General features: G+C 42.3%; 2 protein-coding genes across 5 annotated transcripts in view; both read left to right on the top strand.

The window, feature by feature from the left end:
* Nucleotides 1-585: 585 nt before the first annotated feature.
* Nucleotides 586-19,541, top strand: Tsga13 (testis specific 13). Its single transcript, XM_031381443.1, has 8 exons — nucleotides 586-680; nucleotides 2,605-2,771; nucleotides 3,996-4,077; nucleotides 7,739-7,810; nucleotides 8,825-9,031; nucleotides 14,424-14,566; nucleotides 16,897-17,024; nucleotides 19,278-19,541. Exons 2-8 carry the CDS (start codon nucleotides 2,749-2,751, stop codon nucleotides 19,445-19,447), a joined length of 825 nt encoding a protein of 274 aa, XP_031237303.1. The 5' UTR covers nucleotides 586-680; nucleotides 2,605-2,748; the 3' UTR covers nucleotides 19,448-19,541.
* A 79-nt stretch (nucleotides 19,542-19,620) lies between these two features.
* The window catches only part of Copg2 (COPI coat complex subunit gamma 2), a 118,772-nt gene continuing 114,231 nt past the window's right edge, over nucleotides 19,621-24,161 (top strand). The window contains exons 1-3 of one of the 4 annotated variants that reach the window (XM_031381441.1): nucleotides 19,621-19,860; nucleotides 20,927-20,979; nucleotides 21,593-21,673. In XM_031381441.1, coding sequence (XP_031237301.1) covers nucleotides 19,725-19,860; nucleotides 20,927-20,979; nucleotides 21,593-21,673 — 270 coding nt within the window. In that variant the 5' untranslated portion in view covers nucleotides 19,621-19,724. Of the gene's footprint in view, nucleotides 19,861-20,212; nucleotides 20,459-20,926; nucleotides 20,980-21,592; nucleotides 21,674-24,161 lie in introns of those variants that run through there. The other 3 variants (XM_031381440.1, XM_031381439.1, XM_031381438.1) reach the window with 3 other exon arrangements.

Genomic DNA, 24,161 nt, shown 5'->3' with positions numbered 1-24,161 from the left:
CTGACAGTGCCCGACTAATACAGAAGTAGAGAGAGGCTCACAGCCATCCATAGAATTGAGTACAGGGTCCCCAACGAAGGAGCTAGAGAAAGGACCCAAGGAGCTGAAGGGTTTGCAGCCCCTTAGGACAAGCAACAATATGAACAAACTAGTACCCTCAGAGCTCCCAGTGACTAAACCACCAACCAAAGAGTACACATGGTGGGACCAATGGCTCCAGAAGCATATGTATAGTAGAGGATGGCCTAGTTGGCCATCAATGGGAGGAGAGGCCCTTGGCCCTGTGAAGGTTCTATGCCCCAGTGTAGGGGAATGCCAGGGCCAGTAAGCAGGAGAGGGTGGGGTGGCAAGCAGGGGGAGAGGGGAGGAGGAAGAGAACAGGGATTTGTTCTTGTTTTTGTTTTTTTGTTTTGGGGGTTTTGTTTTGTTTTGTTTTTTGGGGGGGGAACTGGGAAAAGAGATATCGTATGACATGTAAATAAAGAAAACATCTAATAAAAAAGATAAAAAAATAAAAATACATTTAAAAATGTATGTCTTTGTCCTTTACATTCTGTCTTTAGAACAGAGTACTTCAGCATTCTAGGTTGCTAATCCTTCAGAATCTAGAAGAGAATCATTGCCTTCAGCATAGAAAGCTTCCCTGTTAAAGACTTGTCTCTTCCTGAGACATCCTAAAGGTACCGCATGCCAGGTCCCTCTCCTTTCTCCCTCTTCCCCTTCTCTCTCTTCCTTCCCTGCATGTTCTTTCCTTCCTTTGTCATGGTCTCTCTATTTTTCCAGGATGGTCTCAAACTTCTGAACTCAAGGTGTCCTTCTCCTTCAGCCATCCGAGTAGCTGGGACAGCAAACACTGCCACCATGCCCAGATATATCTTTCTATTGTGAATGTAGTTTTTATTTTGGTGGGAATTCTTCCCCTCAAGCCTGGGCTGCACACAAACAAGACATACAACTTCTCATAGGTAGCAAGTTTTTAATTTCAATTTTAATACATACTCAAAACTAGAGAGAGTTCTAGGAAAGCTAGGCACATAAAAAGAACAGAGAACTTATTAGCTCACTTCCCAAGAAGGAAACTTTCAGGATTTAATTCACTCTAGTCTGGAGTTGTTTGTTTGTTTGTTTATGTATAGACAAGCAAACTAGAGATAAATCCTAGTGTGGGCAACCTATTGATATGAATTTGGAACATTTTTCCAAATTGTTTTTACCAACATTCTTCATTTTTAAGCCCCCCCCCATATGTTACCTCCCTTTATTTCTTACTACCACTGACCTTCCAGTCTGGGGGTTTCACACACCATCCAACAAGACTCTTCTTAAGTCCCACATCCCTGAGGAAACCTCCTTCCCAAGCCTCACTAACCTCTCCTTTCTCTAAATGACAGGCTCCCTAAGCTTATACTCGCATTTCTGATAGTCCATATTAAGAAGGACAGCAGGAACTGGAGAGGTAGCTCGGCACTTAAGAATGCTTGGTGCTCTTGTGGAGGATCTGAATTTTATTCCCAACACTCATGCCAAGTGGTCACAACTATCTTTAACTTTAGCTTCAGGGAAATCTGAGACCTCTGGCCTCTGCAGGCATCTGCACTCATGGGCACACATCCCTCATACATAATTAAAAGTAAAATAAATCTTTGATAAAAAGTATAGCAGCTCTACCCAACACAGACACATACACACATAGACACACACACTTATGTGCACACACAGGCTCATGTACACACACACACACTCATGTGCACACACAGGCTCATGTACACACACACACACACTCATGTGCACACACAGGCTCATGTACACACACACACACTCATGTGCACACACAGGCTCATGTACACATACACACACACTCATGTGCACACACAGGCTCATGTACACACACACACATACACTCATGTGCACACACAGGCTCATGTACACACACGCACACACACACACTCATGTGCACACATAGGCTCATGTACACACACACACATACACTCATGTACACATACAGGCTCATGTACACACACGCACACACACACTCATGTGCACACACAGGCTCATGTACACACATGCACACACACACTCATGTGCACACACAGGCTCATGTACACACACGCACACACACACACTCATGTGCACACACAGGCTCATGTACACACACACACACACACACACACACACACACACACACACACACGATTTTCCCAGCTTCTTAGGCCCTAGCTGTGGATAAGCATGGTTGTAAGTTGAGAGAAAAGGGAACTTGGAAGTTGGAAGTTCCTTAGACTTTCCCCTTCCATTGTACATATGATTTCATTTCATTTAAAATCCTTCAGTAGGTAAATCTCACCACTGTCACCGGATTAAACCATCATCTTTAAATTCTTCAGTTAATAATTTAACTTTACAGATGAAATTGAAACTTGTAAGAAATGAAGTCACTAATGTATTAGTGCGTATTTTTTCTTCTTATGTTTCAGTTTTCATAATTACTTTCCTTCCTCTCCACTCATGGGTTAAATAAATTTCTCAAGGGCAAGGATCATCATACTTTACTCAACTCCCACATCTATAAAACTATTTATTAATCTTTCCTTGTTTCTCACACAGGATCAAGATTCTTAGCACAGTGTGTGCTAAGAAAAGAATAATTTACTGACTTGAAGCCTCCTAGATCGTGAATCATTTAGAGGCACTGATTTTAGGCCTTGGTGAACACTTGCTGAGAGTTGGTCCAGTTCTCAGTGAACAGTCATGGGCCCAAAGAGATATTTCAAGTATGTAATCTTCTTTGCTAAGCTGTAAACACCAATTTCTACTAACTTTGTCATGCATAGCACCCTCGATGTTGTGAATCACAGAGTAGAGCTTTATTAAATATGTTTTAGTTGACTGCAGAAAAAAAAACAAAACAAAACAGAGTTGGATCCATATTTCATGTGGCAACAAAAGGATTCTTGCCAAAAAGAAAGCACCGAGCTGCTCAAGATGAGCATTGCTGGAATAAGAAAGAGCTTTTCGTAGAGTTCAAGGCCTAAAACTGACCTTGCAGAAGAGTCTGAGATCCTGTGCATCTTTGTAAACACTAAAATAAAAAAAAAATTGTAAAGTTCTACAATAAAAATGATGGGATAGTATTAACTGTTATATATGTATAGTAAGAGAATATTTCAAAAGGGCATAGACTTTAAGATATTTAGACAAAGTGAACTTAATTGACTCTACCCAGTAGACTTGGGAATATTTTTAAACCCTTTAGTCTGAATTTGGAGGCCTAAGGATGTACCTCAGTGGCAGAGCACTTGTTTGGCCAGTGCAAGTCCTTAGACTCAGTCTCCAGTGTGGGAAGAGAAAAATCAAGAACTCCAAAATACTTTATAATTAGGCATGGTCACGTCCTTCCTCCTCTCCCTGAAAGAGAGTGGGGATATGGTAAAAGACAGAAAAGTAAGGTGTTTGCCACTGGTGACTAATTTTACTACCCTAGTTCTAGAGGAAGAAACTTATAGATGTGGTCAGGAAAATGATTTGACTGTTTGTCTAAGCAAAGCCAGTAGGAATCAGAAATTTCGTTGTGAGTTTCCCTAGCTGTCTTTCTTTTCATGACTGACCAATTAGCCATTGCTGTGCCAAAGTCGGGGGCCATTTCAATATGGAAGACAAGCAGGTAGGTATTTAAAATAGTAGTAGGATGGTCTAGCTGTCTGAAAGAATTTTCTTGGGCATTCTACTACAGCAACTTTTTTGAGTGATCTAAAAAAACAAACAAACAAACAAATCAACTTAGCAGGTGTCCACTTATCTCAGAGAAATCCAGTAACCCTTGAATCTTAAATTTTCCTTCCTTCAACACACAAGATGGATATGATTCATCTATTTGATTTATGAATACCTAAGTTACTAATTAAGCTCTCAAACTTAAACTGAGGGAGTCTGTGGACATGCAGAAAGATAGGACTCAGGAGTCTGTAATGCAACTGGATGTCCCATTCCCTTTTCAGGTTTCAAGAGCACAGTGTATTAAAGACCCCAGGAAATACCTCTATTAAATTTGAAAAACAACTAGGTACAGATGATGAAGAGGTAAGAAAAAAAACAGTCATATATGTCCCTATGTCATCTTTCCTTGGTATTGCTTAAACTATCTTAAAAGTAGAGGGTTTATAAACTTTCTATGTAAAAACAAAGGAGAACAAACATTTCTATACAGAGTGAGGCTAATTTATTCCATTTTAAAAAAAGGAACAGAGAAGTTGAGACGGTAACAAGGACATATCATCAACAAATCAAGACACAAAACTGAAAACCAGTAAATTACCTTGGGAAGTATTAAATCCTAACTCACTTAGACATCAAGCTATTTTTTTTAATATAAAATTTTTGTTTGTTTCTCTAGACAGGGTTTCTGTATAGTCTTGGTTGTCCTAGAACTTATTCTGTTGACCAGGTTGGCCTTGAACTCAGAGAGAGACCCACCTGTGTCTGCCTTCTGAGGGCTAGTATCAAAGGTATGCACCACCACTAGCCAGTCATTTTTTAATTGATTTTTAAAAGTTACCATATGAAGTAATGGTTAGTTTTAGCTATTTTGTTTTGTTTTGTTTTGTTTTGTTTTGGTTTGGTTTGGTTTGGTTTGGTTTGGTTTTTCGAGACAGGGTTTCTCTGTATAGCTCTGGCTGTCCTGGAACTCACTCTGTAGACCAGGCTAGCCTCGAACTCAGAAATCTGTCTGCCTCTGCCTCCCAAGTGCTGGTATTAAAGGCATGCATCACCACCGCCCGGCTATTTTGTTTTGTTTTTCAGTACTAGAAACTAAACACAGGTCCTCATGTATGCCAGTCAATTACTCTATCACTGTGCTAGCTCCATACCCCTTGTTTTGGTTGGGTTTTATTGCTGTCACGAAACACCATGACTAAAAATCGAGTTGGGGAGGAAAGGGTTTGTGAGGTTTACATTTCTAGATCATAGTCTATCACTGGAGGAAGTCAGGACAGGAACTCAAGTGGGGCTGGAAATTGGAGGCAGGATCTGATTGCAGAGACCATGGTGGAGGGGTGCTGCTTACTGGTTTGCTTCACGTGGCTTGTTCAGCCTGTTTTCTTATAGAACCCATCACCACCAGCCAGGGATGGCACCACCCACCATAGGCTAGGCCCTTAACCACTGATCACTAATTGAGAAAATGCCTTACAGTTGGATCTCATGGAGGCATTTCTTCAAATGAGGCTCTCTCCTATTTGATGATTCTAGCTTATGTCAAGTAGACACACAAATCCGGCCAGTACAGTCCTCTCTTTACCTTTTAATACAGGGACTCACAAAGATGCTCAGTATAACCTTGAATTCAAGATCTTTTGGCCTCTGCCTCTGCCTCTGCCTCTGCCTCCAGTAGCCAAGACCACAGCCTATGCCACTAAGTCTGGCATAGACTATAAGTTTCAATATGACATTGATTGTGTCATATGTATATGTCAGAATAATTTATTCCTATGTGTCTTGCTCCTGCCACTGTTTCTCCATGTTCTCTACTCTCCTCTTGCTGACCACTTCCTTTTGTCTTAAATATCACCCTTTTCTGTGTTCATTTCACTAATATTCTGTTATCTACTGTCCTAGCTAGCCTTAACTGTCAACCTGATCCAGCCTTGAGTCACCTGAGCAGGTAGTCTCAATTGAAGAATCACCTAGATCAGATTGGCCTATAGGCATATCTGTAGGGGACAAGATAGTTAATTGATGTAGAAAGGCCTAGTCCACTGTGGGCAGCACCATTCCCTAAGTAAGTAGTAGTCTGTGCTAGAAAGCTAGTGAAGCACAAGCCTGAAAGTAAGCCGGCAATTCCTTCATGGTTTTCTGCTACGATTCTTGCCCTGACTTCTCTCAGTGAAGGACTGTGACTTGGAAGTGTAGGCCCAATGAATCCTTTCCTTCCCTAAGTTGCCTTTGACCAGTGTCTTTTATCATGGCAACAGAAAAGATATGGGAACACCCACCACCGGGAGATCTTTCTCTGTTCCTTTCTACTTTCAACCCTACTCTTCAGAGCTGATGATCCAAACACAGAATTGTGTTTGTTTCCTTTTAGTCTGTCCTCCAGGTATGCTAAGAATGTAATTCATGGTCGCTGCCTCCTGTGTTGTCCTTACTTTCATTCATTCTTGGATAACCAGGGCTAAGGGCTTGGAGAGGAGCTCTTCCTTCATCAGTTCAAATTACAGCACTCCCACCGTACAATGATACTAGGTACTAGACAGAAGGGGAATCAAAATCTAACTTCTTCAGCATCTCTAGAAGAATTCTATCTGCAGAGATATTTGGAAATGCAAAATGTTCTCTCTTCCTTGTCCTGTGAGTGTCAGTTCCCAGCTCAGTTGGCAGGGTTGTCCCTGGAAGACACTTCTTAGGTTGTTGTTCTTTTGTAACTGATTTTCTCCTTATTGGTTAGCCCCCATGCTAATGTCACACAATATTACTCCTGTATGGGGAAAAGGAAGGGGATGGGTGTGATTCCACCTGCTACTGCCCTTCAGCTTCAAGTGGTATCGTGTGTGTGTATGTGTGTGTGTGTGTGTGTGTGTGTGTGTCTGTGTATATGTGTGTGTGTGCGTGTGTTTGTATGTCAGGGTCTTATGGAGAGGCATTGGGGTGCTTGTGTCTGTCTGTCTTTGTGTATCAGGGTCTGTGGCTATGTGTGAGGGTCTGTGTGTGTGTCTGTGTGTGAGGGTCTGTGTGTGTGTGTCTGTGTGTGTGTGTCTGTGTGTGAGGGTCTTGTGGGGATGGTATATGTGTATGTTGTCTATGGAGACAGGAAATCATCCTCTGGTTTTGTTCCTTGGAAATCATCCACCTTGTTTTTTGAGACAGTCTCTCACTGGTCACTAGTTAGACTGAGCTGACGAGGCAAGGAGCACCGGGATTCCATCTGTATTTGCCTTCCTGGAGCTGGGGTTACAATTGTGTGCTCTGACACACAGCTTTTTGTGAGGTTGCTGTGGACTTCTTGTTCATGTGGCAAGCACCTTTCTGGTCTGAGTTATCTTCTTAGCCCCCTTACATGAAACTAGGCAGGTCCACCTTACCATCTACATTCTTTCCATTTCAGGGTCTTTCTCTCCTGGCTCTGGACCTTGTTCTAGAAACACCAGAATACAACCCAGGCAGAATAGGTTCTCCTCAGTTAGTGTCCAGGAAAGACCCTTTTAGTGAGAACGGGATGAGGCTGTACTGCTTCGTGGGTGGGACTATGGCATCAGAAAGTTAGCTCAGTGGGTAAAATGCTCGCACAGCAAGCATGAAGTGCCTGAGGTCAGATCCCCAGGTCAAGGTTGGGAATGTGACTCAGTTGGTAGAGTGTTTGTTTAGCATGCATAAAGTCGTAGGTTAAATCCCTAATCCTGGATAAAACAGGCATTGATGGCACCTGCCTGAAACCCTAGCATTCAAGAGGCAGAGGCAAGAAGATCAGAAGTTAACTTGGGCTAATCTTAATTTTGTTTAATGTGGCAGTGTGGGCCCATAACTCTAGTATTTTTTTGGGGGAGGGGGGACTGGACAGAGACAGGAGGATCCCTGGGATTTGCTTTCCAGCCAGTCTAGCTGAATCAGTGAGCTCTGGGGTGAGTGAGAGATACTGATGAAGAGAAAGACACCCAATGTTTGCTTCTGGCCTTCACCATCACCACCACCATCACCACCACCTCTACCACCACTTGAGACCACTAATCCTGTTCCTTGTCTTCAGATATATGATATAACTGCACAACCAAAATTTGTCCTGAAGAACCTCAGACACTACACGGTGCATCCGAATATGGTAGGTGAAGAGCATACCCCCAGAGACCTCTGAGGGTAAATTTCAGCAATGGGTTCACAGCCCTGACTTCAGAGTATCCCCATTTTCCAGGATGGGGAAATAGAACCACTTTGGGGATACAGTGCTGGGACTTGGTTGTGAGGTGGGAGGAAAGACTCGGGGAGAAGAGGGTCCCAGTTCATTTTACTCTTCTGTGGAAAAACATAATCAGGGGAAATGTGTAATCCATGCTCCTTCCTCCCTTCCCCTTCTAGTCTTCCTATTCAGAGAAAAGCAAGCTCTGTGGTGGCTGTCCCTTCCCCACCCACACCTACAATGACTCACTGTGCTTCGTGACTGACTTTCTCTTTTAACACACTCTGGAGCTTATTAGTAATGCCTGTACCTGGAGAGAGATGCTGGTGGAAATAAGAGAAAAGCTGAGCTTGGCTCCCACTCTCAGGGTTTCCCTTCTGCCTCAGAGACAGGCATAGAAAGGCCAATCAGGTTGAGCCACATACAACTCCTGTTGTGCAAGGAGGCTGAATGATAGCTTCTTTCTCTTCTCTTCTCCTTCCCTCCCCTCCCCTCCCCTTCCCTTCCCTTCCCTTCCCTTCCTTTCCCTTCCCTTCCCTCCCCTCCCCTCCCCTCCCCTCCTCTCCTCTTCTCTCCTCCTCCCTTTCCCCTCCTCTTCTTCTCCCCTCTCCCTTCCCCTCCCCTCCTCTCTTCCTTCCCCCTTCCTTTTTCCTTCCTTCATTCCTTTCTTCCCTTTTTTCTTTCTTTTTGTGAATGACTTTAATCATCTTGTTCTGTTACTATGGAAACCCCCTCTGCTGCATTTCCCCCAAGCCCCTAGTTTATTTGCAGCTCCAAGTGAAGGCTGTAACAGAGAGCTCCCAAAAGTTTCAAATCAACAAATTTAAAGGCAGGTTTGGTTAGGTCCTGCTCAGCCTCTCAGCCTACCCTGTAGAGGGAAAAAAAAAAAACTAGCCAACTGATTCCTAGGTCTGTCTGGAAATCTTTCTCTCTCCTCAGGCCAAATACTATGAACCTTTGAAGCCCACTAGACTGCAGAAATTCTTGACTCAAAAGAAGAAAATGAATGGTTTCATGGTAAAGGTGACAGAGTATGATCAGGATATGACGTTACTACTCATGACTAACAATCCACCGCCCTGCTCCATCGGCCATAAGGAAAAGGATGGTGCTCCAATGTACTTTCCTCCAGAGTTTCAGTTAAAGGTAATGGTGTCCAAGAAAGTCTCCTAGCAACCCATGTATGGACCAGAGGGAGGCAAGGGTTGGAGTAAATGCAGAGAGAGACAACTTAATCTAGAGAAGGGTTACCAGGATGCTACTACCTCCTCCTTAGGCCTGGGCCATATACTTCATGAAACCAGAACTGCTGAGTTTGAAGTCAGCAGGAGCTACATAGCAAGACACTGCTGTCTTAAAACGATGCATAAAATAAATAATTGCTGAACATCTTCAGTAAGTGAGATACCAGAACATGACCATGAAGATGACCGTAGAACAAATTCTATCCTGAAGAACCCTGGCATCTAATAATCAATAAACGTTCCACATTAGAACAACTCTACTGTACCAGGACATGTGAAAAATCCAAGAACACTTAAAATATAGAAATTACATACACTAGAGAAGAATCTCCCTGTTGGGGAAAAGGGAATAATCAAGGAGGTGACTCCCTATGGGAGAACGGGAGAACTGCTCCTGAGGGAAGGCTGGGGATGCAAGCAAGCGAGGCAGAAGATCAAAGGGTGAGATCAGATTTGTGTTTTAGAAGGAGCATTTGCAGGTTGAAGGAAGGAAGGAAGGTGCATTAGTTGTAGAAGAGACAAAAGCCAGAGAGATGAGTTGTGATGTTACTTTAATAGTTGAGGTGATCAATGCTGAAAATCTGAACTAACTTCAAAATAGCAGAGGAAGTGAAGAAAGTCCATTTAAGGGATATTTGGGAGTCAGGAGCTGAGGAAAACAGTGACAGCCTAGAGAGCAAACCCAATCTAACAGGAAGAAATTAAATAAGTTAACAGTACAGATGAGAGAGTCTTATGGAGACTTGGAATGATCCAATGATTGATCCTTAGAACAAAGTGTGAGTTTGGAATTGGTGCTTTTTTAATCACTAGGTGGATGGCAGTGAGGGATGCCAAAAAGAAAAAAGAACTGGTGGGTTCATTGTCTCTGGCCTCAGAATTTGTGCCCTTTCTACAGTAGCTTCAAGTGCTTATCTTGACAGTGGGTGTATCATGCTTCTGAGAAAGAAACAAATGTAGCCAGGGCTGCTCTCTTTAACACAAAGAAGGAGAAAAGCAGGCAAGCAACCTAAGTGCACGAAGAGCTTTCTTTCCAAAGCTGTCCCTTGTGAGCCCCTGAGGTCAGGGGCAGGACCTGATTGTCCTCCCTAGGATGTGGTCCTGGTGGCACTTTATTAGTGGGCAGTACTAAGGACCTGATTCTAAAGACTGGAACTGCTCGTTAACATTCCTGATGCACCCCTCCCCTACTCTTTTTGGTCCTGGATTATATATAAGGAAAGTATATGCACCTAGGCACAGTGTAGAGTCCAGTAAGCAAGCTGAGGAATGTGCACATAAACGATTGTTGCTCTCATTCCCTTCCTGATGCCTCTGGCCCTGCCCCTGTCTCCTATGAGAATGCCTAAGGAGCTTTGTTTTGTACACTATAACCACAACTCTACTCCTAGTACGGACCAGATATCAGATCCAGTGAAACAAAATTCCTACCTGGTAGCTGATCTGGGGTACAGACTGGTACCACTCCAAACCCAAACAAGCTAAAACTAAACCAACCATTCTACTAACCACCAAATCCCTGAGTAAATCACAGATTTTTTTCTTTCAAACTTCTAAGCACCTGAATTAAAAAACGTAAAGATTAGGGCAACGGGAATGAAAATTGAAAGGCCACACCGGGGGATGTCCTAGAAGAGTCAAACCATGGGAAAAAGGGTGGTCCAAGGGCCAGGCATATAGCAAGTTGAAGTGATAGGGAAGGGAGGAAACAGGAATATAGGGGGAAGAGATAGATATAGTCCCATAGATTGTATCTCTTATATCTCTCTATGTGCATGTATATATGTTTATTACAATAGGGCAAAAGGGTTGCTGAAGTTTCAGAGTTTGAGAAGGAGGGAGGGAGGGGGGAAAAGGAGAGTGGAGGAGAAAGAGGAGACAGGAAGAACATAGAAGGAACTTGTTAGTGATGTGTTATACTTAAGACAAGATGATGATTCTCCACTCGTGCCACCTTGGCTTCTAAATAACACCCAATTCCTGCTTATTTTATTTGCTTTTAAATGTTAGCAAAAAAGAAAAGGAGAAAAAAAGCTTTATTTTCTGTGAGGAGATGTAAAATAATTTATATTATTTTAGCTAGCCCATATAAAAAACACAAAATCCTGGTATTGTACTTCCCAGCCACATGTCCTTTGTTAGATGTGATGGACCAGGAGCACGTGCCTGAAGTGAAATGGACTCTGAGGACAGACTGATGGAGAGGAAGTAGCCCAGGCGAGACTCAAACAAGTACCAAGGGACACATGGCTGGGAAGTAAGTTAGAATAACTCAAACCCTGCTCAATCTAGGTTTACAGCCTGCAAATAAAATACCAGGATTTTATGGCTTTTTTTTTCAGACTAGGTCAAATAATATAAATCATTTTACAAGGAGAGAGAGTGGCATGTGGAGATGTGGAGGTCGGAGGACAATGTGCCTGGGCCCGCTCTCTCCTTCCATCATGTAGGTCCTGGGGATTGAATTCGGATTGTCAGGCTTGGCAATAAGCCCCCTTTTCTACCTTTACCAAGGAGCCATCTCACCATCCCTTTTGGTTGTTGTTGTTGTTGTTGTTCCCAGACCCAGGTCTACTAAGGTTTCTTCTGTTATAATGGTCGGGTCATGAGCTACATGTTAATTTTTGGTTGTTCTGTTTCATTAAGCCACCTATTAAATAATTTGCAAAAGTTCCTGTATCTTCAGATTAGAACAGCTCAAAGAGAAGAAATTCATAATAAAAATGCAACAGTCCAGTGGTAATACCAAGTTTTTTGTTTTTTTTTTTAAAGATTTTCAAGTTAGGAAAGTAAAAGCTTAATAGGTCAATTGATAGTTCAACAAACACTTCTCTTCTACTATGTGCCAGAGCCTATGAAGGCTAAGAGACTAAGGATGTACCTATGGGTGGCTAATCTAAAGTCTTTGCTTTACTGAAGTGCAAGCCTAATGATTTAAACTATCTATGCAGACCACAGGCAAGGATACACTACTGCAGATCATGTATAGTGTGGCAGGTGCTTTGAAAACAAATCAGGAAAGGGGAATGGGCTGTGAAGGGGAGGTGTACAGAGTTCGATTCAGGGAGGTGCTCGGCAGAGGTTATGACTGTTCAATAGACATTTTAAAGGAGTCACGGTATGTATCCTGTGATTGCTGCTCCCAGCATACCAGTCTCATTTTACAAAGCCTCCTGTTAGGAAAACATTACTTGTAACTCTCTCCAATGAGATAAATGACAAGAATAAGGCAATTCAAGCTGAGTCAGGTGACGAACAGTTCAAAATATTGGCATTGCTTAACTTGGGAGAAACAGAGCCAAGGTGGAACCTGGTGGGTTGTGGGTTTTTTTTTTTTTTTTTTTTTTTTTTTTTTTTTTTTTTTTTTTTTTTTTTTTTTTTTTTTTTTTAATTGGAGCATGCTATGTGAGAGGCACTGGCTCATTCTGCTTGAACTATCTTGGAAAAAAAGCTACAAGGAGACGTGTGCTAGCTGATTAAAGATGAAGCTTGTTATTAGCATCATTGCCATTATGATTAGTGTGTGTGTTACATGGAGAAGGCAGAGCAGGCATGGAGGTATTAGAATGTGTGGAAGTCAGAAGACAATTTTGTGGAATTAGTTCTAGGTTTGGAACTGAAGTTTCCAGCCTTTGGACAGCAAGCACGGTTACCTGCTGAGCCAGCTTACCAGCCCTTTAGGTTGGCTTTGCTTTGTTTTAAGGTATAAGACAATTGGATCGCTTGACAGGAAAATTCTGGATGGGATGTGAGAGCCAGGTGGACAGTCAGACTGGATGATTTTTAAAGAGTCTGAAAGCTTTTGAGCATGTGACCTTTAGGAATGGTAAAATTATGACCTCATAAGACCGTTCATTCTATGGCCTTTCCATAGCAGAGAAAAAAAAAAAAAGAGAGAGAGAGACATAGCAGAGAAGGAATCTGTCTCTAAAGAAGGAAGGTCGAGTTCCACGGGTCTGCTTCCCGATTTATTCCTAAATACTTGGTCTCCCAAGCAATTCACAGATTGATTCTGTTGTAAGTGTGCTGTGTCAGAGACACAGGCACACTGTGTCTTTACCCAATGTCAGAATTTGTTAAGTAACAATAAACTCACAAGACACTTTGCTTGCTTTGGTTGGTTGCAGTTTGCGAAGCAGTCCTGATTTCCCTTGATAGCTGGCTGCTGGCAAACATAGATTGTTTTGTTACAATCTTAACTACTAATAAAAGCTCTCAACTTTGTGCGCATTAACTGTCACATGGTGAATCTATCCATCTATCCATCCATCCATCCATCCATCCATCCATCCATCCATCCATCCACTGAAATGTGAAGATTTCAGAATGGCTAGAAAAGTCTTCAGAGTTTGAGAAATTTAAAGAAACCTTACTGGAGGCAGAGGCAGAGAGCTAGTATGGACTAAAGAAGGAATCACCACAGTTGTTAGATAAGATTAATAATCTATTTGGAGAATAACCCAGTTTGAAAGCTACTGGGAGCACAGAGCTATAAGTGGTGGCGTTGTAGGGTCCAGCTGAGCTGCAGAGGCATAAGACTGTGGAGATGAGGTACAGTGTGGGGTCTGGATGGATGAAGGAATGGATGGATAGGGAGGATATCAAGTAAGCCTCTCCAAGTGGGGGAGACAAAGCTGAACCAAAGCCACAGGGTTAGTCAACAGTTCTTGAGCTGCCAGTCCCTTGGTACACACACTGACCGGGTGACCAGTCGTTGGGGCTGCCACCATCACAGTGTTTGATGTCTTTACAGAGTTCAGGAGAGAGTGCTGTGCCCTTCAGTTTTAGAAGTAAGTTATTTGTCAGTCTGCTTCAGGGTCAGTGCCGAACAGAAGATGGGCCATGTGCTACAAAATACAGAATCCTCCTTCTCCACACTTGCTCTTAAAATGAGGCCAAAAGCTCCTTTGTTAAATGGTGTCACCTGAGGAAAGAACAGCTAAAAAGTCACTGTTTTACACAATGTGGAGTAACTCCAAGCAGGGCACAGCTTTACTGCCATAAGCTCTTCCAAACCCAGGAACTGCCTCTGCCATTAATGTTCAGGAGCCCATGGCTAAGTCAAGCCAGTTACTCAGGAAACTGATCCAGTTTGGGGAAAGTTACCTGAGGATAAAATGGGCCTTTCCCTACTTCCTCTCTTCGTGGTCTTTGTGGTTTCTTTTCCGCTGATAGGTTGGGTCTGCCATTTTAACATTTCACATTCCATTGTGATTTAGTCCAGGAACTCAGTTCCATTTTTCAACTTCTAGAGACTCAGCTTCCTTTCCCCTTCATTCTCTTTCCCTCCTCAGGAAACTCTCTATCGACGCAAACCCAACAAGAATGACTTCCTTCCCACAATGTCTCAGAAGAAGAAGTTAAGACCAGAGCTGAAGCCAATCTTCCCTATAACACGGATAGGCGATCCTACCTTCAAGGAACAACAGTGGTTTAGGTGAAGTTCTAGCTCTTATTGGGCCTGTTGTTTTCTGTTTTCTTTTCCCTTATGCACATTGCTGTATAATTTAGCGAGCACAAGTAGAAACTCAGGGAGATTTAGGAGAAGGTCAACTGGAAGAGAACGCGCTGGAGAAGCTTCCCCACGTAGTTTTAGTTATAAAGATGATGTCAGAACACATAGATGTTCTTTGTGTTCCATGACATAAGTTTTGTCTTCAGCAATAGGCCCTTACCATCAGGTAAGGGAGACACAGGAGGACTGAGGTACAATGTGAACTCATAAACATTGTGGCACCTTAGACAAGATCTTCCCAGGTTCAAGACAGAAGGGTTCCAGCACTGAGAGGGAGATGCAGTCACCAGATTCTGGTCTCATAATCAAGAAACTGTCTGTAATTGATACCTGCTGGCAAAGGGAAAATTGTTTTTTTTTTTCCAATGGAGTCTCATTAGGCATATTAACCACATTTCATGGTAGGCCCCATGCCCAGGAGTTGCTGGCCAACACAACAAAGCAAATTCAATGGCATTTTTGTGGACTTTTAATTTTTCTTTCTTTCTTTCTTTCTTTTTCTTTTCTTTCTCTTTTCTCCTTTCTCTTTTCCTCTCTCTCTCTCTTTCTCTCTCTCTTTCTCTCTCTCTCTCTCTCTCTCTCTCTCTCCTTCTCTCTCTTTCTTTCTCTCTCTCCCCCTCTCTCTCTTTCTCTCTCTCTCTCTCTCTTTCTTTCTTTCTTTTTTTTTGAGATATGTTTTCTCAACATAGCCCTGGCTGCCCTGGAAGTCATTCTGTAGACCAGACCAGACTGGCCTTGAATTCACAGAGATCAGTCTGCCTCAACCTCCTGATTGCTTGGATTAAAAGTATGCACTAGCATGCCCAGCATAATTTTAATTTTTATGAGTTGTTTTTTGTGTTTCTTGTTTCTTGTTTTTGCTTTGCTTTTGTTTTTAATTATTATTATTATTATTATTATTATTATTATTATTATTGGAGAGAGAAAGAGAGAAAACAGGAAGTTGAATGCGTAGGATCAGGGAGGAATTAGGGAAGGGAAATCACTTTCAAATATATTTTTTGTATGAAAATGTTTTATTTTTAATTTGGTTTTTAAAGACAGTTTTTTTTTTTCCTTTGTAGCCTTGTCTGTCCCAGAATGAGCTCAGGCTATAGGCTAGGATAACCACATACTCAGAGATACGCCTGCCTCTGTTTCCCAAGTGCTGGGATTAAAGGTGTACACTATGACTACTTGGCTTGTGTGAAAATGTTTTATTGAAAACATTTTTTCAATAAAAAAATAAGAAAAAAATCCATATAAGACATAGCTTCCCAACATGACCTATATCATCACTTATGTGTTAATAAAAGAAATAGAGCCATGCAAAGCTAAAAGTTTTCCACTGACAATAATTTCAAGAGTGAAGAAAAAAAATGTATTTAAAGGTCTGTGATTTTTGGTTTTTTTGTTGTTGTTGTTGTTGTTTTTTATGTATATGAGTGCTCTGTCTGCATGTACACCTACATTATAACCCCATTATAGATGGTTCTGAGCCACCATGTGGTTGCTGGGAATTGAACTCAGGACCTCTGGAAGAGCACTCTTAACGGCTGAGTCATCTCTCCAGCCCTGTATTTTGAGGATATAGAAAAATAAAAGTGTGAGGTAAGTACCAGATAAAAAGATGCTATGAGGATACAAATCAAAGGAAGGTTTTTGAAAGCCGGGGAGATGACTCATACCATGCTCACTGCACTTGAGAACCTACGTTTAATCTCTAGCACCCATGTTAAAAAACCAGGTCGTGCAGTGCAAACCCATTATACCAGCACCAGGAAACAGGAGGATCCTTGGAGATTCCTGGCCGGACAGTCAAGCAAACCCCAGATTCAGTGAGAAGCCCTATCTCAAAAAATAAGCTGGAGAGTGTATGAGGAAGACACCCAGAGACATGTCCTCTGGCCTTGTGGCATGTGTCCACACTTGCAGACACATATGTGCATGTGCATGAACAGATGCATGCACACATTTGAACAAATTTTTTTTAGCAAATATTAGAAAGGTTTTATTTGAAACTATTCATAGGAGGAGATTTTTATTTAATCCTGAGAAGGTAGAGAATTCTGGAATTGGCTGCAAGGGTTGCAGTATGTTAAGCTCTCAAACCTTCCCTCCCATCTTTTTTTTTTTTTTAACCAACAACCCCAACTTTCCAGTTATTGTCCTTTCTTCTTCCTTGGGATCTCTGAGGATATAGCTGACTTTTCAGTGACTAGTGCCATTAACCTGTAGCCCTAGACCAACCGAGTATACTTTTTTTGGTGAAGGTTTTCTACTGACAGTGATTTCAACATCGAAGGAAAGTATTCTGAAATCTATGCTTTAAGGAAACAGAAAAAAATGTATCCTAACCTCATCTTTGCCCCAGCCTGCCAGAGAAAGACAAAGAAACATGGTAAGGTCTCCTGTTTCTGAACTATGATTTATTGGACCTAGAAGTAGGCTGGAGGGAGAATCTACTTGTCTTAGAGAGTTGTCTGAGCTGGCATCTTTGGTGATGGGTCCAGACGATAATTTTCCTAGAAGAAGGAAGTGAAGATGGTACTAGACTATTTTAATACTCAAATTTCAAGAAGGTCCAAGAAGCTATAGGGTTTCCTGCCCTGTATCATCTAACACTTTGAGAGTTTTTGTCATAATGATGTATTCTAAAGGCTAAAACAAACAAAACCCCCTCGAACTAAATATTGTAATTGCTGACAACATGATTTTGATATTTAGGTACATAGAGGTTGAAATGTTTATTTGTGCATAACCTTCATACTCTCTGGAAAATTGCTTTAAAGGGTCAAAGTTTATGTGTGTACATTGCAAGTCAAATGTATGAGGCCTTTAATCTCAGCACTTGAGATGCAGAGGCAGGCAGATCTCATGAGTTTCAGGCCAGCCTGGTTTACATAGTGAGTTCCAGGACCTGTCTTGAAACATCACCACCAGAAAAAGTATGTGAGTCTCAGAGGTCTACAAGTGTCTTTAGGATAACGGTGAGACTGGGGTAAAGGAGGTTTGGGACCAGGACATGTAGAAAGTATAGTGAGAATCCTCATCTATTGTCTCTCATTTGATAATACCCATGGGGGCCTCTGTGTTAGATTCTTACTAAACACCAAAGGAACCAACAGTCTAGACCAAGAAAGGCCTTGTATGTTATATAAATATGGGCTTAGATTTTCTCCATTATGTGGTTGGCCTCACTGAAGAGTTTCAGGGTGTCAAATACACAACTATACATGCACTGATGGGCCTTTACACTGCACAGCCATAGCTTTAGCATAAGGCAGTCATTTCCTAGCGGTATAGGTTATATTGCACCACCCTTGGCTCCTTTGGTCTTCTCTGTTCCTCCTAGACCAATCTGCTACCCCTTCCATCCTATCCCTACCTACGCTTCTCCTTGATTCCCCACAAACAACTAAGACCAACTATAGAGAGGAAAAATCAACCAACCAACCAACCATCACCACCACCACCATCAACCACCACCACCAACAACAACAACAACAAAAACAACAACAACAAAACCTGGATCAATGTAGAAAAGAGCTGAAGCAGCAGAGCGATCCATCTTGCTTAAAAGAGCTCAGCCTCACCTTGCCTCCAGTTTATTCACTCTTGCACACATTCCTCTCACAGTACCTGTTTTGGGCAATTGCCAGGCTTCCTGTCCCTGTCCTTACCTAATTCCTAATGGCTATGGTCCAAGGGAGAAGAGAGCCTCTCCTCCAAAGCTTGTTTCATTTTCAGTCAAAGATTATAGAAGAGGAAACATCTATTTCTTTCCTGAGAAATTCCACGTGATGACTATGGGTCGGGCTTTATATAAGTCAAACAAGGCACCTATAATCATTAAAATGTAAATACATTTTAAAATTAGGTTTATTCATTTTATTTTATGTATGAGTGGTTTGCTTGTATGTGTGTCTGCTTACCACGTATTTTCTTTGTGCCCACAGAGAACAGAGATCAGAGGAGAGGGCATCAGATCAAAACTGATAGACAGTTATGGTGCACTTTCTCAACAATAACAAAGCTGCCAGGATGTTTCACTAGTGGTGCCATTTCCAAGCTAACATGTTCTCTGTTCCCCAAACGAAGCCCCGTCAGTGTGTGTGTGTGTGTGTGTGTGCGTGTGTGTGCGTGTGTGATATGAGTAGAAGTTGTGAAGTTTGGTTAGTGGGTTGCCCAAGAGGCAAACCACGCCCTCCCCTCAACGGAGGAAGGACTGTAGTTAAGATCTTAAAGTAGACAACGCCCTAAGAACGGGTGAAGCTGGAAAAACCATCTAGAAATGTGATGCCTTTGATGCCCAAGGTATTAAAAGCGTGCTTTTCATACTCTTGAGACAAGGACAAAAACGAGGAAAACATTTGGAAAAGCACTGAGACACGTGAATGAGTGTCCCTTAAATTACTCAAGTGTTATGCAGATTGAATCACTTGAAAACAGTGAAAGCTACGAAAACTACACCGGTTTGGGTGAAGAAGGAATAATAAGAATTTGGCAATGGCAGTCCCCAAAATCTATCCTCTTGATAAGAGTTAAGACCAGCTTTCCGCTCTCTCCAAATGGACCACATCATGCCTCCCTTTTAGTATGCTTCTAGTGCTCTCTGAGTCGCACATTCAATGTGTCCTGTGCTTTGTCTTAGTTTCCATGAAGTCAGAGGATGAAACACCAACTTCTCAAGTGCTTTGGGAACCACTGACATTTTCAAAGCTCCTAGAAGAGAAGCCTACAAGAAGTGTGCCAGGGGAGAGCTGCTTTCGTCACGGAAGGGCCCAGCAGTGGATTGTCAAAAATGCGTCTGTTATTAAGTGAAAACAAATCCTTAAAACCCCACTTCTCACTCTCCAAGAACTGAGGGGGTCTGGAGAAGTCACAAACCAAATAAAGTTCCATATTTGTTGCCTCATACCGGCGTGGCAGAGGTTGTGAAACGGGGCGTGTCGAGCCTCCCGGCAGAACCTGGCCACGCCCCCGTGCGGCGGTGGGCGGAGCAGAGGGCGTGCCTGCGTCCCTAGGGGGCAAGGGCGGCCGCGGAGGGCCGAGGGGGGCGGGCCTTGGCCCCGAGTGACGGCCCGCCGGCCCAACCGGTATGAGAACACAGGGCCTGCCTTCCTGCAGCGTCTTCCGCTCGCCGGCTGCGGCGCCTGGGACGGTTGCGGTGGGTCTGGGCGCTGGGAAGCCGTCCAAGATGATTAAAAAATTCGACAAGAAGGACGAGGAGTCTGGTACGCGCAGCGCTCCGCACGCCCACCCTCAGGCGCCAGGGTTCCCCCTTCCCTCGCCCGCAGGCACCTGCTCCGGGGGCGGCCGCAGTGGCGGGGTCTGCCCGAAGCCCCTCCCCCGGCGCCGGGGCCTCCCCTCGGGCCGCGTGCTCCCGGCCGGGAGTCGCCTCGAGCGTTCGGCGGCTCCGCCCCGGCGCGTCCCCGCCCCCCGCGCCCGCCCCCGACCGAGCCCCTCAGAGCCGGCCCTCCGTGGGGCCCTGTCGGGGGGCGAGGAGGTGCGCGCGCATGTCTCGGTAGCCTGGGGTTGCTGGTGGGGTTAGGCCCCAGGGCGAGCACCCCCTGTTTTGGGGGCTGGGGTCGACCGGGCCAGGGTTGCGTGTTTATGGACTCTGAAGGGCCTTGATTCTCCTGTTCCCAGGGGTTAAGACTGCCCGGTGGGACACAGCCCATTGAATGCTCAGGCATCCAGAAGTGACTTGCGTGTTGATACCTGTCTGTGGTGCAGTGCAAGTGGGGAAGATGCCAAGCCTCTTCAAAAAAAAAAAAAAAAATCTTCAGCTCTTCAGTGGTAGCTGCTCTCACAAGTGTGGTGGAAGGTTGGGTTAGTGGACCTTCATGGCCTCATCCTGCATGGCCTCTTTACATCTGTGATTCTCTGCGAAACTGTTCCTTTCTGCTTCAGTAAATATGTGACACACATAAAATAGGGCTTGCTTTCAGGGAAATCCATAGTGTCCTGTCATCTCATTACTCTTGGTGGTGGTGGAAACGACACATTTGTTAACATCCATGGGATGGGGGAGGGGGAAGCAGGGAATGAAGGCACTCATTTTGGACAGGGTTCCTATATCTGGAGAAGTCCAAGATCTCTCTCAGTATGGCAATGACGAAATTTGTACCAGAATCAAAATTACTTCATCCAACTTATTTGCATATTAGTAGTGGTTGTCCTTGTGACTTCCAAGGGATCATTCTGTTTAGGTGAGATTTCCCAAGCATGCAATATCCTCCTTTAGAAAAGTCTCTGTAGGCCAGCTACTGAAGACCTTCTCTCTTTCTTACACTATAGGTAGTGGTTCCAATCCTTTCCAGCATTTGGAGAAGAGTGCCGTCTTGCAGGAGGTATGGCTTGGATGTGTACAGTGCCTTATCTATTCTGTTTGAGAACTATGGGCAAAGAACCTAGGAGGTACAAAAGTCAGGCCAGGCAAAATAACAGTGAAGGACAGCAGACCCACCTGACATTCTGAAAGTCCGTCTTCCCTCACGTTTGATCAAAACTAGAAATTCATTTTTATTTATATATTAAAAGTAACAAAGAAGTGTAACAGTGCAGAGGATGTGGAGTAGAGGAAAAGGAAGAGGCTGGAACTATAGAAATGTACAGACATACAGACTCTGTCATGTGCTGGGGGATTTTAATGAAATGTCAGGAGTGGTAAGTGCAAGGTTATTGGAAGCACTTAACAGATATTAAGCTAGTGGAATTCATATGTAGATAGAGACTCTGGCAAAGTCCTTAAAGTTGAAGTTGTCAACCAAAAGGAATAAAGTATAGCCAGGAAAGCAGGTCATACCTGGTAATTTATTGTACCCCATACTAACTTGAGAGCATAGACAACTGACATTACTTGGATATTGTACTAACACTGTTAATGTTACTAAAGATGATTTGGTGTCCTCTGTGATAGAAGATGCACCATATCCAGCAACACTGTTTTGCATATTTCTACAGGCACGCATATTCAACGAAACGCCCATCAATCCAAGAAGATGCTTGCATATCTTGACAAAGATCCTTTACTTACTCAACCAGGTAAACTATTCTGATTTCCTTAGGTTTGTGGATTAGGATAGACATATGTACCCTAGTGAAGAGCTTACTGAAAACCAGACTTGTTTAAAAAAGAAAGTTATGTAATTTGAAAATCCACAGGGTTTGGTTAGACCTTTAATGTGTGAAAGTTCTTCAATACAAGGACTGAACCTATATTCCTTTCTAAATTCATGAGGAATTAGACTAGCAAAACATGTACATTTCAATGGATATGTTGATTTGAATTCAACAAATAATGCTTAGAATGTACTTGTTACATGTATTTATATTTAGCTTTTTAAAAAAGATTTATTTATATATTTATTTATTTATGTGTATGCATGTTTTACCTGTATGTGTATCTGTGCACCATGTGTATGCTGTGTTCACAGAGGGCAAAAGAGCACGTCAGGTCCCCGAGAGTAACTAGAGCTACTTGGAGCTACCATGTGGGTTCTGGGAATGAAACCTGGATCCTCTGTAGAGTAACAAGTGTTTGTAACTGCTGTGCCAACAGCTGGTTACACATGCATTTTGAGATCATTTGAAAATACAATGTAAAGTCAGATAGATTTCAAGTATTTTGTTTGCTCATGTATTTGGCATAGTAGTAAAATGTTGAAAATTTCTTTAAATTTTTGTCTTAATGTTCAGGTTTTATATTAGTATCATTCTAATACTGTCAATATGATTCTGGATAAGTAATTTAACCATTATATGCCTCATAATGTAAATGAGGGCTATGATACCATTTTTTTTTTTTTTTTTTTTTTTTTTTTTTTTTTTTTTTTTTTTTTAGTTTTTCCAAGACAGGGTTTCTCTGTGTAGCTCTGGCTGTCTGGAAACTCTCACTATAGACCAGGCTGGCCTCAAACTCAGAAATCCGCCTGCCTCTAATACCAACTTTTTTAAGCTTTATAGTTAAATGAAATAGTAGATATAAACAATTACAATAGTGCTAGGCACATAGTTTGTATTCAGAAATACTTTCCATTTGTAACTCAGCAAGTTTTATTGCATTCCTGCTGTGTCTTATGAACTGTTCTAGGCACTGGAGTTATAGCAGATAAAACCAAAAAAACTTTTTTTAATTTCTGTGTTCTATTATTGCTATTGATTCACCTTTTTGCTTTTGCCTCAAACTGTAAATACAATCTCAAAAACATTTAGAACCTTAGAAAATAGAATTTTATTTTGTAGATGATATATCTATCTCTGTAGGTATTTATATACATACCTGTATATATATTATATAGCTGGATTATTTATATGTAATGCTAAATGTATATTTACCAACTTAAATTCTAAGAAAGCATTTAGTTTTTTTACATTTACTTATTAACTTTGTGTGTTCTTACATCAAGTGCATGTGGCATTCAGTTCTTTCTGTCATGTAGATCCTGGGAATTGAACTCAAGTCTTGAGGCTTGATGGCAAGTGTCTTTATCCCCTGAGCCGTCTCATCAGTACCTCATCAAGAGGTTTTGTTTTTTTTTTTAAGTTTTTTTTTTTTTTTTAATGTGTATGAGTACACTGTAGCTGTACAGATGGCCGTGAGCCATCATGTGACTGCTGGGAATTGAACTTGGGACCTCTGTTCTCTCCAGCCCTGCTCGCTTCGGCGTCATACACTGTAGCTGTCTTTAGACGCACCAGAAGAGGTGTCCGATCTCATCATGGATGGTTATGAGCCTCCATGTGGTTGCTGGGATCCAAACTCAGGACCTTTGGAAGAGCAGTCGGTGCTCTTACCCGCTGAGCCATCTCGCCAGCCGCAGTTGTTTTTTTATCATTTTATTTTATAATTAAAGTTTTGTTTTATAAATAAAGTTTAATTGTATTTTTAAAACCCCTGTTTAGAGTTTTAATAAAATTTTGTTGTTTGCAAATTGACCCTTGAAAAACAAAAGACATGCCTGTTCTTGAGCAGCATAACTGTGGTGGCATGTTAAGAACATCTAAGCCGGGATTGGTTTGACTTAACTCTGCAGAGCAGGTTTTGTATTGTGGCAAAGTGGCTAATTCCATTGTGCCCACAGAATTTGCAGTAGTGAAAGTTGATGGAAAGTAGTCAGAGTCCAGGTTGGCCAGTGCCTCTTTCTTGCAGCAGCTGATACTGAGGCAGTTATCTTGAGGAGGAGATTGCCAAGGACGGCACAAACTTGTCAAGCAGGAAGGTTTGGGAGCATTCATTTGTCTCCTTCCCTGGTCCTCGAGAGAACATTATGAGAAGAGAAAACAAACAAACCAAAACTCAAAACACTTCAAAGTTTCTACTGGAATTAGCAGAGTCACAAGTTCTGAATTATACTAAAATTATAACTTAAGATTGTTCTTATTTAAAGAATCCCACAGGCTTCTGGGTATTTGTTAAGTTTCATAGTAAAAAAGGTCTCTCTCTTATTGATAAGCAAGTTGGACATGGATTTAAATAGTTGTAAACTCTTGTTATACTTTGTCCTTCATCCTAACCTTCAGACATTTTTTT

Source organism: Mastomys coucha, unplaced genomic scaffold (genome assembly GCF_008632895.1).
Source record: "Mastomys coucha isolate ucsf_1 unplaced genomic scaffold, UCSF_Mcou_1 pScaffold20, whole genome shotgun sequence".
Lineage (NCBI taxonomy): Eukaryota > Metazoa > Chordata > Mammalia > Rodentia > Muridae > Mastomys > Mastomys coucha.
This window is presented reverse-complemented; position numbering and strand designations above follow the sequence as displayed.

Excerpts from the sequence above, each read along its gene's own strand:
- Tsga13 (XM_031381443.1), top strand. The coding sequence starts at position 2,749 with ATGGGCCCAAAGAGATATTTCAA. Across the intron at positions 4,078-7,738 it reads TAGGTACAGATGATGAAGAG|ATATATGATATAACTGCACA; the intron begins GTAAGAAAAAAA and ends CCTTGTCTTCAG. Across the intron at positions 14,567-16,896 it reads AAGGAACAACAGTGGTTTAG|GTTTTCTACTGACAGTGATT; the intron begins GTGAAGTTCTAG and ends TTTTTGGTGAAG.